Below are 17,570 nucleotides of genomic sequence, written 5' to 3'. Positions count from 1 at the left end.
TACATGTCTCCAGGAACCTGCACAGTTTAAAAATAAAATACATTTTAAAAAAATGCCAATGTCTCAACAGATTGATGAGATTTGGGTACACTGTTAGTTTAGCTTAGCATAGTTTAGGTTAGCTTAGTTTAACTTGAGCAAATCCTCCCAATGCTTTGCTGGGCACATCAGAGACAAGATAGTTTAGCTATTGAAAGAGCACTACACACAAAGGACTACTACACAACATGGGATTTGACCTTTCAGTATAACTGTGTTTCTGAATTTATGATTCGTTTCCCTTTAAAAAAAAAAGAAATAAAAAAAATTAAAAATGAAGTGTGTGCAACCATTCTTTAAAATCTTTTTAGCATGACAAGTAAAGTAATCTTCCATTGATACTTAAAAGTCCATCTGCAGAAATTCAGGCAGAATGTTAGAGAGACGCAATATCTATTGAAATGTTGAGTGTCAAACTGCCAGGGTAATGTATTTAGTATGAAATATAATATTCAGTGCATTTTGTTTTGATGACTGCATGAAATAGCCTTGTGCTCTTACCCTTTGTTGTTGTTGTGAAAGATGATATTCACTAAGAAGTGTTGGTGACTATTCAGGACACAGTAGCAATATGCTTATTACCATCTTTATCATCTGTCTTTTATGTTTATTTGCAATAGCTTTGGTTATAGTCCAGTTCATCAGGCTAACAAAAATACTGTTAATTGTTCCACAGAAGAAATTAGAATCAATTTATGAACAGTTTGAAAACAGAAGAGGCTTGAAATCTGTTAGGCAATCAGTAATTAATACTCAGATTAGGCTTTTTAAATTCTATGCTAGTACACTGCTCTGCTCCAGTAGAGCAGACTAGGTCACTTTGGTTTATGGATGACCCTTGAACAGTGGTTAGGGCAAAGCTTCTGGGTTTTCCTTCTTGATTTCCTTCAAGGTGTGATTTAAAAGCCCAGCCTGCTTCCCTATCCCTGCTGATTATCTCCATAGCAGTGCTAAACTAAGGTAAATATGGGTAAAATAATTACCCTGGTTCTAATTTTCTCTGTACTACTGGTTACTGTTGCTGTGTGGGGGATGCCTCTGGGTCTGCTTCTGGCAGACATCCACACGGTTTGAGCCCACGCTCAAGCTGCCTGCAAATCCCAGCTGCCTTGTGGCAAGCAACATCAGGGCTCTTGTAAGAGATCTACAAATCTCTTAGTGTTGCTGCAAGGCCAGGTGGATTATGTGGTAGATGCTAGGCTGGACTTGACTGGAAGGTGAGCGCAAATTTAAACCCAGTTTAAGGACAGCTCCTTGGCGTGTGCTGGTTGCGTCCCTAAGGGTTGCGCTGAACACGCTTCCACTCAGTGTCAGCGTGAGTCTTGTTCGTGTTCGGGGATAAGCGCACGCTCAGTGGGCTTGAAGTTCCTTGGCTGAAGGTTTTAGAGCTGATCTCGTGCTCAGCCTTTCCCTCCGTATGCAGCTTTTTACATTTCTGGAACATTTTTGTAGATTAAGTTTGAGATTAGCTTCAGATTGGTTTTGGACTAAATGATTTTACTTTTCCAGTAATAGCATTTTCCGACCTTGTCTTCACTCCCCACTTGTTTGGCATTTTGGAAGGCCTTCCTGTAGTAGAGATTTTAGAAAACTAATGATCCAGCAGGCAAAGATCCCAATTCCTGTGCCGAAATCCTGGTGCAACACTGAAAATCCCCAGGTGCTTTTGTGCTTCAACGCCCACCACTTGATGCAAGGGAAGGCACTGGTGAATTTCTCAGGAGCTGAAGAAGAGAAGGGTGATGGCTCACGTTTGAGGAATTCAAAGAAGATGCATGCTCTAAGTCCTAGCGTCGGTTCAGGGGAAGACTGAAAAGATTTAGACACAGGACCATTTACATTCTTGAAGAAAGACTCTCGCTGGAAGGTGGTGTTGTAGGTGAAACTGCTGTTCTCCCAAAAAGGTTAAGTAATCTGTAACTAGTCATTTGGTCAGAGATGCTGGTAGCAGACACCAACTTCATCCTCTGTCACCTCTCAGGTAAGAGTGCTGACTGTGCAAGAAAGGGAGAGACTCACCATGTGGGCTGGAAAAAAATGTTTAAGGATCTTCTGAGATAAAACTTAACTGAGTTTACAAAGACCTGAACCTAGCTGCTGCTTCATATACTGCTAAAAGCAGAGGGGAATGTGTATTAATTTTTGATAAGATTTTTAAAGAGCTAAGCCTTCTTCGACACCAAACCAAACTGAAGTTTGTGTTACAAATTATGGGAGGCTGTGCATTCCAAAAGTGCCAATTAATCACAGTTCCGTCATCTTTAAAAACAGCTGTAATGCTGTATAGTTACGGCCACTTGTTTAGAAATGGCTGAATCTTAAATAAACAGCTTAGGTTAATTTAAAATGACACTCTGATATCCGTAACTGAAAATCTCTGAATGCTACCAGCTAAAAAATGCAGATTAAGGGTTGATGTCACAATCTTAAATTATTCCAGCCTGAGGTGGAATAATTTCCTGTCTATCAGGGAGCACAGATGGATAGGCAGAAAGAAGCTGTGCAGATATACGAGTTTGTAAACATCTGTCAGCTACACCAGATACCCAAATACAAAATCTAGCACTTCAGGCAGCATATGAGTATGTGACATTCAACAGAGGGTTTACATGAAATTCAGCACAGACAGAAGCAAGTCAGCACACCCTGGAAGGTAATAATTAATGAAATGTATCCCCTCCTCCCTGCAGAAGGAGGAGGTATTTCATTCATCAGACGTTTTCAGTGTTGCTGCAGTTAACTGTTCCACTTCCAGTATTTAATGTAGCCACCCCTTTAGACTAGGTAAAACTGCTCCATCCCATGAGACTTACTGCTTTACTATAGGTGAGTCTATAGCAGCCAGCTGGCATCTCTTCTCCATCCCTGATGGAGCTCACCCAGAGCATGGTCTCCCTTAGGATAGATAGACCCAGTTCTGATAGGTGAGACTGGACCCCCGAATATTATAGTCCTTCACATAAAAAATTCAGATGCAACTGTAATTTGAAAAGGACATGTTCTGTCGTGTTAGAATATGTCCTCAAATTAGAGGGAAGATACTAAAATTGCTTTTGAAAATGTGCTAGTGTAGGGCAAAATCTTTGGCTGTGAACAGCTCGTGTGCGGGATGTAGCGGCCGCCTGTGTTCCAGCTCTGTTGCGGTTACTCCCTCCCGTAGCACAAACATCTGCTTTGTGATGCCTTTGGCAGTTCACTACTGGCCAGAGGTAGGAAATGATGAAAGTAAGCCTTAGCTTTGAAAAGTGCACTTTGCACTACTGGTCTGTTATTGTGCTATTAACATACGACAGTTTAACAGTGAAATAATAGAAAACTGCAGTGGATCTGGTGTAGTAAATTTAATGGGCACATTGAAGGTGCATTAAGCTATCATCCTAAATGTATCCTTTCGAGTATGTGCTCGTGTTTGTCTTTGTATCTGAAAGTCAGGTTTGACATAAATTAGTACAAGTTTATTTTATGGTTATTTCTGCTGGCTCATGATTTGGACCTACTTCAAGTGAATCTCCCATACTCAGCCCTTTGGCCAGTTCTAAAGACATACCCAGGGAAATGCCAAAGCTCCACGCTCCCCGTAACTGTACCTTTCTCACATCTATAGCCATCCCTTTTCCATCCCTTCTGAACACTGGGAGAAAAGACTTGTATCCCAGCAGGACATACTGTTTAACTGGTAGGAATACCCTGTGAAAGATACACTTAAGTTAAATGTCAGTCCATCAGCTGCAGACATGTACTAGACGATGTGTGTCACCCAGATGCCTTGTCCTAACACCAGGATTGGATTTTTTTCAGCCATTTATACCTTAATTTTTCATGAAACAAAAAGGCCAGACCAAATTGAACTATTCCAAATGGAGATACAAGACTGGGTCCCTCACAACTTTAAGCTGCAGCTGTTGAATCATGAAATTTTAGTTACTAATGTTTATTTAAATATATATAGTGGAAGTACATATAAATAGGGTGAAATGCTATATTCTGCGAGCAGGTATCTGGAGGAATCTAGCCTATACAGGCTGAAAGAAAAGCTTGGTCTGAGGGTAGCGTAGAAGGCACAGAGCAGAAAGGCTGTTGAAAAGAGCTCTGTGGTTGCATTAGCCCGGTTTCATGGACTGCCTGTGTTTTCTGTCTAATGCCCTCTTCTCTCTGTCCCGCCCTCCCTCCTTCCACAACTCCTCCCCTCTTTCTATACATGTAATGAAAATTAGCCACAGGGTGGGAGAGGGTTGAGAGGGTCTCCAGAAGGAAAGCTGCTGTAACGTAACTCGGACCATTATTCGGTGCTGGAGATCGAGGCTGCCCACGTCAGCCACAGCACCAGCCTTCTGCGCTTCTGCTGCTCTGGAACAACTTGTTTAAAGCTCTTTATTGGTCTAATGTAATTTCATAATGCAAGTGGACAAGATGCATGATTCTTAAACTCTTATATACTGCAAATCTCAACTGACTCGCTGTTTCTGACAGTTACATATTTTTAGTTCAGAAATAATGAACTGGTTCTCACTTTCATAATAAATAAAGGCTTTAGTTTTCTTACTTCATCTGGAAATTTTAGCTTCGAACATGGAAAATATGAATGTGAAAGTTAGGCTTTCTAGTAAAATAAATATTTTAAAACAACAGATTAAAATTTAAGGTATTTAATAATCTTGGAGCATTTAAATCTTCCTAGTATTATTAGTAAATGATGATCCGTTTATTGATATAGGAAGAATTGATGATGAAAGAACTGAGAACTCCAAAGGACATTTAAATTAGTAATCACAGCTCCTAAATTAAGAGCAGACTGTCTGAAGCTAGAGCTATAAAAACCTACCAAATTTTGTATGCTAAACAATGAAAAAATCTGAATCTTTTTCAGATCTGAGTGGAAGAAAGGAGTGTTATTACTACCCAAGTGTTTGGTTAAAAGCTGTACATGTTCTTGACTATTCTAAATCCTTTGTAAAGGAATACATACTGCTGTCTCTGCTGTTAATATAATGTTCTTTATGTTAAAATGTGATTAGTTGCAGCAGAATAAAATATTCATCCCAACATATGGGAGAGAGAAATGAGTTACAGGACCTGCAATGACGCAAGTGCTCTCTATTGATAACATGGAGCAGCAAAAAAACCCTTTTTAATGGAAAGCCAGCTTCTTTTCCAGCTTCCTTTAGAAAAAGTTTTCATAATGAGAGTGATCTTGACCAACATTTTCCTCTTCTACACAAGAAAGAGGCTCTGAAGGAAGAGAAGCTCTGAAGAATTAATTTATTGGAAGAACAGTTCTTTATTCTTGCCTGTTCCATCAATAGTTCCTTTTGTAAAGAACAAATGTGTCAGGAGAAACATTATTGAACCAGATAAAGTGATGTCCTGTTTAAGGTAAGAGAACAGAGGCAAGGTTGCTGTTTTGAACTAAGTAGAAAATAGATTATCTGTTCCTCCACCCCCTTCCTTTTTAATGTGTTTTTCCCCACTTTGAGACCTTGTTTGCTGCCTGAGTCAGCATGAGGACTTGTCTGCCCCACGCCTCAGGCAGCTGCCCCAGCTGCTGGAGCACCACTGCGCTGCATTGGGTCTGTGGCAGGAGCTGAGAAGTCATTTTCCTGAAGTAAAATGTTTGTTTCTACCAATAGGGTATTTTCCACCTAGAAAACAAAAAAATCCGTATGTTTGATCAGTTCTGCTTCTGCGCTCTATGCTTAGTTTTGCCATTGAGTTGCTTTGTGACCTGCAGTTAGATGATGAGACTTCTGGCAAAGGTGGAGCAAGGAGGGTGTGCCATAGCACGGGCTTTCCTCGGACACCTGCATGCTAAATACATGCAAGTCCACCTGAACCCCACCAGCTGCTTCTGCTGCCCAGTGAGAGGGACAGCAGGTCTCCAGCAACAGCATGACCAAGGTTGGGTGATGGCTGAAAGCTGAGGAAGTTGAGGGGCTGCCCCAGGCTCAGTCTGTATCACTGTGGTTTGCATACAGACCTTGTTCCTCAGTCAGCCCCTCTGTAAAATGTGATAGGAATGCTGATGTACCTCAGTGGCACACTTTGGAACTGACTAACACCTGGGAAATGCTTTGCAGTTCTCGAAAGAAGTGAAACAAAAACGCAGATGGTGCTGCTGCTGTTAGCTGCTGAATGCTTGCTCGTGTACTGCGTCCAGCTGGTGGCCTGGGAGCACGCAGGGTTGCTCTGGGGCAGTGGTGCTGGCCACGTAACTGCATCCATCTCATTTGTTGATGCTATTGGGCAAGATCTCGTCTTCAGAAAATTGCGGTTATAATTTCTGTACGTGTTGCCGTCGTAAATACAAATATATGTAAATGTGTGTCAGCAAGTGAAATACGACAAAGGTGGCACATAATCTCAGAGCCTCCTTCAGAAGCTGAAAAGAGTTTCAGTCCCTTCATGACCTGAACAACTCAGGGGAGCAACAAAAATGGGCATATATATGGAGCTGGGTGTCAAGTATCTTGAAATTCTTTCCTGCAGGGGTCGACCTGTTTCTCCTGATTACAACAGAGTCAAATCATGAGGTCTGAAGGAGGAAGCTGTGGACGTCATTTGTCAATGTAGGAAGAAGCTGTTCTATATTATGTGAGAACAGTAGAGAGGCATCGGGAGAGGGAGAATATTAGTGAAATTAAATGAAAGCCTGATACCTCTGCCCGAGAAAGAGTTAAAGTCTGGTACCTCACCAGTAAACATGCTGTTTGCTGAGGCAAAGCTTCATTATAAAGTAGCACGAGCCTTGTCTAGAGGGGCTCTGTTGCCTTGCAGATGAATCTGTGCAGGCTGCCTCTCTTAGACAGAAGTTCATTCCAGCAGGGGTGGTCTCCCAGCGCTTGTGTGCTGGTGCAATCTCTCTTGGAGTGTGTCAGCAGCACTGTAAAACAAAGAAGGATCTGGAATGCAAACAGCTTGCTGTAGGCTCATGCAGAAGTAGCACAGGAAACCAAAGCTACAGAGTAAAACAAAGCAGCAGCAATAGTTGTGAGAGAGAAACACAGAAAACAGGAAAAGGAAGTTTAAGGCTGTTACCATAGATTTTGGGACCAGTCATCTTGGTGGAATTAGGCTCAGTAATTGCTGATTGTTTTCTGCCTGTGCTGTTATGCAGTCCTGACAGCCTCCAGCAGAGGTCTTGATATGATAGATAGGTTTACCCCAATTTTATACATGCAACTTTTAATGCCAAGCCATACACCTTGATGATCTTTTTTTTAATCTTTGCAAGAAGCAGGATGTCTTAAGACATCTGCAAAGACGATAGGATTCCAACTTGTCCTCCTCTGCAAGTAATAAACTTACATAACTTTTGTGAGAGGCATTAGTCGCTGTTCCAGAGAGTTCACGGGCAGATGTTACAACCTGGTTCATATTAGTGCAGTGGTACCTCTACTCCCAGCAGTTCCTTTAACCAGAGGCAACTTTGTGTGAAAGCGTTAGCGCTTGGCCGCGTTGTAACTGCCTAGTTTAGCTGGAATGGGTTGACCCATGAAGACACAGACATACGCATATCCAGGTACGAGACCTAGCTAACTCTTGAACAGAGTGGTGTTCCCTGCACGGCTAATGATTTCTAAAAGGATTCTCTTTCATTAATCCTTGAGAGTCAGAAGTGGAATTAAGTCTATTTGACGGCAGGATCTTGTCCAGGGAAAAGCTCAGGAGTGGGAGGGAGGTTTTCACTGATTCCTGTCCTGGTTGGACGATATCAAAACACGTAATTAATAGTTATTGTTACACAGTTTGCTTTATATTGGCTTTGTTTTTATGAATTGTAACATCCATCATATTCCTTGCTTATTTCAGTACTGTCTGTACTACTTATGCACACAGACAAGTAAGTGTTTCCCAGATGAATTTTGGACATTTTGGTCTTCCTCCATGTTTAGGCCAAAACGTTTCCTAAAATATTTGCTTTGCAGTTCATTTGCAATTTAGTAGCAATTCTGGGCTAGAGACCTTAAAGACATGCTCATGAGTTGTTTGATAAAGCTGGAGTTTGAAGAGGTGGCACTTTCCCTCTGGGTCAGTTGTGAACTTGTCTCTAAGCGTGCCCTTTTTTAGGTTAAGCATCACACTGAAAGTCTCTCTACATGCATAGCACTTTTTCTAAAAAATATGGGTATGTCAGTTGTGGTGCTCTGACTAAATCACAGCTTGAGTGAGTTTAATTACTTTAAAAATGCTTCTGTCCTAACAGCTGGCTTTGTACAAGCTATGGAGATGAAAACTCGGCGATGAATGAATTATAAGAAGTTGCAATTATTCTTCATGTTTGGAAAATAAGCCCCTGTTAGTGCTCGTGCAGAGGTTTTGAATTGTTTGCATTGGTTCCAAAGCAGTATAGAACTGGTTTTGTCCTATGAGTAATGGACGATAGTTTGCCTGATACATAAACTGTGAAGTCAGGTGAAGAATTGGCCTTTCCCGCACCAGACCGTATGTTCCTAACCTGAAAGCTGAAATGATTTGAGGATATCTCTGTTCCAGGTGATTTGTAGTGCTAGGATTCATCTTTTTCATTTAGTGAAACATGCTGTTTGACTTTGCCTTGGTCAGTTATTACAGGCTAGTTTGCAGTGTGGCAGCTCTCTGGAGACCCTGCTCATAGCTACTCATTGGCCTAGAAGAAAGGATTTAATGATTTTCTACTTCCTCTATGTTTGGTTTTAGGGTGTAGATATTTTATAAATGTGAGTCAAACTATTTACTGGTGACATTTTACAAATTTTCACTCTGTTTAATCTCTGAGTAACGTTTTTAGGTTCGTATATGTTGTGGCCTTTGGCATTTTGGACTAACATATCTCAAGGATATCTTAAAGCATTTTATCTTTAAATGGATTCTATAGTTATTTTGTAATTTCTTTTTACAAAAATTGTGCCAATCCCTAAAATAAGTCCTACCCTTCCTAGCCACGCACGCCAGAGGTATAGAAGCACAGCAAGACCAGAAGAGGCCTCAGAGGAAGAATACTCCATGTGGCATTAGCTGAAGGCTCTGGTTACATGCCAGCCAACGAGCAAAGTGAATTATGTAGCTTCTGTTTGGGTGCCAACAGAACTTAATTGTATGAGTTGATAGATCTCAGTGCTTTATAAAGTTGATGAAGTGGCTTTATCCCTGCTGTAGAGCTCTGTAAAGTAAGTCACAGAAGTAAAGTAAAATGTCTAAAATTTTACTGGATTTGTGACTGCAATGGAAGTGATATGGATTTATAGACTTCTTGCAGTAGTCATGATTGCCTTCATCAAAATAGGATGTGTTCTCTTCAAATGCCTTGCAGTGTCATACACAAAGAAAGATGGATGTCAGAAAACCAGAATCTGGAAGGGCAGCTAGGGATTAATCTGAAACTAATACAGATTACTGGTTGCACACGTATTGCTCTCCTAGTAGTAGTGTGACAGTGGGGAAAATCCCTGCAGTAAAGTCAAAGCCTGTACCTTAAATTAACACAGCACTAAATCTCAATTCATACTTGTTTTAACTTCAACTTCTTCTTTAGAGCCAAGCTTTGACGTTCGTTTTCTTTAACTTTCTTCCCCTGGTAATTTTGGTTATGGAAATACTTGTTTGGAAGAATGTCTTTTGCAATACTGTGCTCATACATGAAATCTCCGTGATTTCAGCATGGTTAGCAAAGGTTTCATTAATTTTTCCTTCTCATCACATCACACAGTATAACAATGATATCCATATTCATGTGAACTACCTGAATTTTCTTTCAGATGATGTCAATCCTAATGAACACCATCATTTTTGAAGACTGCAGAAACCAATGGTCTGTGTCAAGACCGCTGCTTGGACTTATACTTCTCAATGAGAAAGTGAGTATTTGAGAAACTCCAACAGATTCAATCTTCACATTACTTCACACAGAACAAAGCTGCCTGTTGCCCTTCAAATCCCCCATCTCTTTCTTTGGGTGCTCACATTAGGAGTAGAGAATAGGGTTCAGCTCATGTACTGTATAAGTATTTTACAGATCAGTTCACAGAGGCTGAGTGGCTTCATTTTGATGAAAAATCCTCTCAAACCGTTACTGCAACTTTTACACCCAATCTTAGACTATGCAAGTATATAATTACCTTTTTTCTAATAAGTTGTATGTCTTCACTTTTCCAGAATTAAGCATGAATAGAAGTTATGCAAGCTTATCTGGCTTTTAGATAGAAATATGAAACAAGAACACTGTGGAAATCACATCAGAAAAAATGCTTCCTAGAAAAATAGTTAACCGATTTCTTTTTCTGAAAGGTTTCACAGGAACAACTAGCTTTGGGGGGTATTATCTGAGTGCTTACAGTTAAGTACTTGCATTGATTGCAATTTGGATTGTGTACATCTGTGGCAGATTCTGTAAACCAGGAAATACTCTGCAATTTGCCCTTTCAATAAAATCTGAAACTGTGAATTTGGATATACCCATCATGTTTCCCTGGTGACTTAATAGAGACAATATTGTCTGAAATGGAAACCATCTGAGTAAATGAATGAGAGTTGATCTAAATGTGTGCATTTTTTGTATGGCAAGGCATTGTTTCTAAAGATATTGACCTGTTGTATTCACCATACTTCAGAGCCAGCTCTAACTTTATTCTGAATTGCTTTATCTCTTGGGCAGTCACAAGCCTCAGTGTATTACTGCTTTGGAGAATGAATTGTCTATACAATAAGAGGGTGCTGGAAAAAAATAAGACACTAAGATTAGCAGCAACCGCATACATTAAAATTCAAACTGAAATCCCAGCTATGGAAGGAAACTAATAGAAGAAGAAAATATATCAAGAAGAGAAGCGCTGTCTCATCATTCACCTGTGCTGAAGGATCCAATTTTAGCCATATCCAATAGCACTGTCATTCATCTTCTTGGTGTGTTATTGTGATTTAAATCCAAGCTCTATAAGAGAGAGCAGTTCTTTTAAAATGATTGAGAGGGAATAAGGGCAAATTCAGTGTTTAGGAAAACTTTATGACATCACAATATTATACTTTACAGATGGAAGCAATATTTCCTACTTTGGGAGGAAAACTAATCATTTTCTATCTGCTCTGAGTCACTGCATCATTATAAAAGTGGGAAATAAGTAGTTTTGTGCATTCCCAATCTTGTTCAAGACGACACTTTTGTTTATATAATGCTTCTGATTTATAGCGTTTAAGTATTAGCCTGACTACATATTAATTATGTGGTTTTGATGCTTCAGTATAAGAAGAAATTAAATATTTCACTTGAAGATAAAACCATGGAGCTGTAAATCATAAGGAATAAATTTGTGACTGGCAGAATATTCTTTTTGCTGAAATTAGACTAGTTCTAATGATTATGTGTTTTGCTTAGCAGACATGGATATGTACAAGCACCTTTACTTACGAACAAGTCTTATATTTCTTTTGGAAGGGTAGAGAACGGGAAATAGAATTTACAATATTTGTATTGCCCCTTTTGCATCAAGGTTATTGATTTCATGTTCGGAAAAAGTAGGACACGTACTTATATATGGCTGTAAAAGTCATCTTTTCTTGGCTCATTTCAGTGCACTGCTGGTTTATTTATTGGAAATAGGTTCCTTTATTTCAGGTAGCGTCTCTGTCTCTACAGTTCCTGAGATAGCAAGCACGCCTTTACCATGTTCTACAGCTTGTTCTCTTCTTTTGTTTTAATGAGATCTTCTTTGCCTATAATTCGTCTTGGAGGGAAGGCATCAGGTTTAGTTAGGGGCTCAGAAAAATTGGGATTTATACATGCTTGCACCAGTAGGGGTAATTATGCCAAAATGGGAGTCATACTCAGAGTCCACCCTAAAACAATGCTAAATCTTTTGAGACATCAGCTAGTATGAAAGGGGATGGTTGCACATGGCTCCTGACTTTGTTTCCTTCCTGAAGTGCAGCGGCAAGTTTAATTTAAATCCTAGGGGCAAGAGGTTGGCAGAAAAAGCCTTCTGTATCCTGATAACGTAGCAAACTTGTCTCCACCTTGCTGTTGTCCTTCAGCCAAAGAAGACAGGCACTCGAGTGTACAGGTGACAGTGATGTTATTGCAGAGAAGCCCTAGAAACCCCAGGGCTCAGAGCAGCTCTGTGGTGTTGAAGCAGTGGTGCCATGGGATGCAGTACTCATTAATGGCAGGCAGAGGTGTAATTCCTTGCTGTTACTGGAGGATGCTCTTAATACTTTCCGTTATGGGGCTGACTGAAGCTGTTCTTGGAATATCTCTCTTCTAAAAACATCTTGTGGACGCTGGACAAGATGCCTGGGTTGTGGCCTTCTCTACATTGAACTCTGCATTTGTCACCTTGAAATAGGGCTTCTGGGAACATGTTTGTTGCAGGCAGATTTATCATCTTTTACGCCAGCTCCCAGATGATTCTCAGTCTTGAGTTCCTAAGTAGTTTGGGACCCAGCTATTTGATCAGCTGCTGCCTTCGCTTCCAGTACTGCTGCAGTGGTCAGCAAAGATGCGTAAGACAGGATGTTTCTGGTTTGAGAGGAACTGGATTGAGGGCAAGTAATTTGCCAAGCAGACATTAAAGCAAATACTTCCTATAATCCTGTTAAATTGTCGGGGCTTAGTGTTAGTGTTACGGCTTTACCACATTTTCTTTTATCCCATATTTTTTAGTGTGTACAGAAGAGCTGTAATTTTGATGGGAAAGATGTGTGTTTAATTTGAGATTTGTTTAAGGTTTAAGCAGGTTTAAACCTGTTAAAGGTTTTTAAAAAATCTGGCAAACAAATCCCAGAGTTTTATGCTTTCTGACACTGTATGACACTCTACGTGTTACATTAACTTCAAAAGTCTACTAAATTTTGCATGCTAAAAACTGATTTTTCAGCCTACTGTTAACAAGCTATCTTGTTATACACCTGAAATTTGGGGAATACCAGCAATATTCCTCTTGACTGCAATATCAGACTGCTCAGAAACTTTGCCAGGTACTTGGGCACAGGTTCATCAGAATGGTTCATTCTTCTCTGAATAATTGTCTGTATCAGTGCTTATACTATGAATGTGCTTGCGCCCAAGGCCATAAGACTTTGACTGACACAGCCAATATAATAAAGACTGAACAGGATTATATGGCTTGCTTGGCTGTACTAGTAGGGTAGTGGATAACACTAGAGGTGCCCTCCTGTTCTATATTTCTAGACTAAACCAAAGTTTTCCGAAGGTGATAAAAAATTCTATTTTAACTAGTCTCATAGATCTGCCAGAATATAATGGGAATAGTAATATAGAAAATCATATAGATTAGCTTCTAAAGAAACGAAGATGCATCTGTCTCGTCACAGCACTGGAGTGATTAGCGCCACCCACAGCGGATGCACAAATTTGCACCATTCTGAAGACTTGAAAAGTAGACAAGGATGTTTCTGCTACCTCTCTTAAGTGGCTTTCTGTATTGGAACTGGTTAGGTGGCCAACACCCGCTGGTAAAGTGGCACATCGCCAGTTACCACTAAATGTCAGTCATGATATACAACTGATGCACTGCCCGTGCAGTTCAGGAAGGCAGCATCTGAAACCCGATTCAGATAGACCTCTGCGTGCTGTTTGCCAGACCCCTCTCCCAGAGGGCAACATACGAAGCACTTGCTCAAGAGTGCTCCAGGTGTAGGTGAGTAGCACTGTGTTTAAATTTCCAAAACTCATTTTTAATATTCTCTGCTTTGCTATCATAGTACTTCAGTGAACTGAGGGCAACCTTGATAACCAGCCAGCCTGACAACAAACATGAAGCCCTTGACCAGTGCTTCAGAAATCTTATGGAAGGAGTCGAGCAAAACCTTTTGGTAAAGAACAGAGACAGGTAAGTTCATAACACATAAGTAAGCTGAAAAAATAAAAGGCAAATGGAAAAAATTACTACATAGGAAGTACTCCAGGTAGCCTTAAACTGCAAGTTCTTTTATCCTATCAAAGAATTCATCCCTAGACTTAACAGTGAGAGCCTGAACATTTAATAATTATGTCTTTTCTTGGTCAGAAATATATTTCCTAATTTAATCCCAAAATCGAAAGCTTGCCAGTCTGTAGCTCCTGCTTTTTCACTTGAGAAAAACTGCCTCATTTCAGCAGGTGAGCCTCAGAGCTTTCTTTTTCCAACCTTAAATGCCTCTGATAAAAGACTTGTTTCAGCCTCCAGCGGTGCTGTTGCTCTGACAGAGCCTTTTCTTGCTGGCGTTGGGGTCAGGCAACTGCTTGTGGAATGTCAGAATGAGAAGGGATCCAGTGGGGCCACTTACACATTGTAGGTAAATGAGCCAAGGAGTTCTTTGTTTAACATAAATCACAAATTCACCCAATCTTGCCCTCATTTGAAAAACAGAATAGAAGCTGTCACAAAAGAAATGGCCAGTTTGTCTGCATTTAATGTTCACGCTGACATTTTGTTACTAGCTAGCTGCATTTTTCTCGTCCATGTGCATTATTCAACCAAAGCATACCTTGAAAGTATAGAAACACAATTAGTCCAGACCATGAAACTTCCTGGAAAGCCTGAAACAAACTGGAAAGGGGCTTGAAGAGAAGTGATGGCTAAAACCATTTGGTGATTTTATTTCTCTGACTTCTTCTCTGTTTGTTGGTATGAAAATTATGTTGAACTTGTTTAATTCTTAAATAGTTTTGTGTTAATTATAGTCTCCACAATTTTGTTTCATTTTCCTATTAATTCTGGTACTAAAGGTGTAAGTTCCTTATGGCCTGACTGTGGATGAGAGCCAGAGACGGGGAAATTTGGAAGCAAACCCAGAGAAGCACAGAGATCACATCCGTGGCACTAATAAATCAGACAGACTTCCTGCGTAACTTGTATTGTGGATCGTCAGAAAACCTGGGGAAAGGCAAAGAGCCACTGGGAAGGAGGAGAATGCCTGCTAAAACAAAGAAAACCTGAGCTGACAGTGGTGGGCTGTAGGACATAGTCTCTTAGAGCTGTAAATGCCAAGGGGATTCATTTGGCTCAACAGTCCTTCAGGATTTAAAAAAAAAAAAAAAAAAAAAAAAAAAAGAGTAAAACTCATTCTTATCACTGGATAGCTTCTTAGTTGCGTATCTATTTATATTTATTGAAGGCAGTAAGTCCTTCAGATAACACTGTTTTCTGAGAAAAACATACCTTGATGTGCTCCTCTCTGAGCTGCCTTATTCTGAGAACTACAGACCTGAAGGACAGAGAGGGGATGGTTGGATGATCCAGCCTAGGCTCAGGGGAGCTGGATGGGCAGGAGGCCAAGCTCCCCTGTCACCTCCGGGCAGGCAGGAGGGGTGGTAGTTGGGCAGTGTGGGGAACCCAGCTCTGTGCTGTGCTCTCCCTGTTCAGGGCCTGGACAGAGGCTTCCATCGCTTGGACTGCCAGCAAACACTAGATTTGGCAAAATACTAGATTCAAATATCCGTGGATTTGAAGGGGATTTTCATGTCGAAGCGCTGTGCGGAGTACTCTCAGATAGGCAGTGGTGCGGAAGCTCTTGGAGAGCTTTTGTGGAAGTGCAGGCAGGGAGGGATGGGTGCAGGTGTGAGGGGGATAGAGATAATTCGGTCGAACGAGCAGCTCGTCTGTCTCGGTAGCATCCGCCTGTCTAACTTGGGAAGACTTTTAAGCCATCACTTCCCCAGCAAGCAGCATGAGTTAATACGATGGCTTTTCTGTTTTCAGCTCTTGATTTGTAATTCTTCTCAGATTTATTCTGTGGAACAGGAGGCTTCTTTTAACTGTGATTGTTTAAAATTGAGCAGAAATCAATTTCCATTAGTAAGGAAATAAGCACAAACGTAAAAACTTATGAACAGAATAAAGAATAAACTCATAATTGCATCCTGTATTTCCACACACAGCAAGCCCCAGTTTACCACACTGCTGCTAGACATACCCATAAAGTACAGTACAGTGGAGGCAGGCAGGAAGGATTATTACCCCTGGTCCTGCAAAGAGACCTTTGCTGAGATCCCATCAGTTTTGCAGGCACCTGTCCACACAGTCCTTTGCAGGAAGGAGCCCTAAGGAGCCGTTCTTCGGGAAACTTTATTAGCTTCGCTATAGTGAGCCAGCAAAGTCTGACACAATCAAAGCGAACAGCATTGAGGCAACAAACAAAAGAACATTTGAAAAACCCTAAATGCAGGGTGCAATATATGTCTGGTATTTTAAATCTATTTTTGTGTGTGGTTTTTGGGTTGTTGGGGGTTTTCTTAAATACATACATGAGGTGTGATAAATGGCAATCAAAGTCTTCGGTTCAGGTAAGGAAGCAGATCGGATTTGGGCTGTCGTGCAGCCTGAGTCAGAGTTGTCGTTCAGTCTGAGGTGTGATGCCACGGGACGGACTTCACGTCGCACACCTGCCGGTAGAGAACTGTTGGGGAATATTTTTGTGAATTCATTCTGTGCCAGATGGGTGATGGTACCACGTTTCACTAAGACAGGTTGAACTCTGACACCACTCACAAGGGAGGAAGGTAGGTCTGAGAGAGCCTGGCCTTGACGACCATCTGGACATGTCCCAAAGAGCCCTTTGCTGGAGGTTTGGGAGAAAGGACATGTTCTGAGTCACGTGAGATGGAAAGGTTTCTCATTGCATTCATCTCCCAGCTGACTTTTAAAATGTTTTACGCTGTTGGTAGGCTGAGTTTATAATGCTGCCCATACATGTTTATATGCTCATTGTTATTTTATAGGAATGGTTTTTGAGGGCACCTGGTGATTTTGTTTGTGAGTTTTCCTCTTGTTTTTCCTTCAATTTAAAATTTACATTATAGTTATTCTTTTTACCGATTCTTGAAATACATCTCTCAGTATCAGGTCTCCTTTAACCAAACGTTTGGGTTTTCTTTTTCACAGGTTCACTCAGAATATGTCTGTCTTTCGAAGAGACGTAGCGGAAGCTCTGCGCAGCGAAGGGGCCTCAGATCCCAGCAGTTCAGATATGATGAGTTGACAAGAACTTCGGAAACAGAGCACTGACTAATAAACCAACTCTGAAAGTTTTGGGACCCTGCTATATTGTTAGATAGATTTTTGACACTTGTGAAAACTATTTTTTTAAGGTATCTTCTGCCTTTTTATATCTCTGGCCTAAATGTAAGGATTTATAATAGTGAAAACAATGGAAAATCAGCCTTAGTTTGAAGAACATTTTCATCCTTTCTTATAAAAATTTATTATCCTGTCATTTTATCTTTATGAAATGGTGTAGAAACAGTACTTAACCAAAGAACAAAATAAATATGCATTCCTTCTAAACTTGTATCAGTTAATGATTCTCAGTTCTACACATAATAGTAAGTAACATCTCATCAGTTAAAAACTCCAAACTCACTCTGAGGTCATACTTGTTTGAAAATGAGATGAAAGCCAGTACAAATTTTATATGACATCTTTTTGAAATAATAAAATTACTATTTTTCTACAAAATGTTATATATTTCTTTTCAGCACTGGTGGCTAATAACAATGTGGGCAACAAAGTAGAAGACAAAACCCAAGCATTTTAAGCTATAAGTATAGCAAGAAAATGAAGAAT

General features: G+C 40.4%; 1 protein-coding gene across 1 annotated transcript in view; it reads left to right on the top strand.

Annotated features, from left to right (window-relative positions):
• Window positions 1-17,291, top strand: part of RANBP17 (RAN binding protein 17) — a 163,822-nt gene extending 146,531 nt beyond the window's left edge. Inside the window, exons 26-28 of the mRNA XM_074883783.1 lie at window positions 9,771-9,869; window positions 13,729-13,856; window positions 16,890-17,291. Of these exons, the coding sequence (XP_074739884.1) occupies window positions 9,771-9,869; window positions 13,729-13,856; window positions 16,890-16,986 (324 nt within the window). The 3' untranslated portion in view covers window positions 16,987-17,291. The remainder of the gene's footprint in view (window positions 1-9,770; window positions 9,870-13,728; window positions 13,857-16,889) is intronic.
• The last annotated feature ends 279 nt before the right edge of the window (window positions 17,292-17,570 follow it).

Source organism: Strix uralensis, chromosome 14 (assembly GCF_047716275.1).
Source record: "Strix uralensis isolate ZFMK-TIS-50842 chromosome 14, bStrUra1, whole genome shotgun sequence".
NCBI classification, from domain to species: Eukaryota; Metazoa; Chordata; class Aves; order Strigiformes; family Strigidae; genus Strix; species Strix uralensis.
The sequence above is the reverse complement of the archived record's forward strand: the minus strand, read 5'-3'. Positions and strand labels throughout refer to the sequence as shown.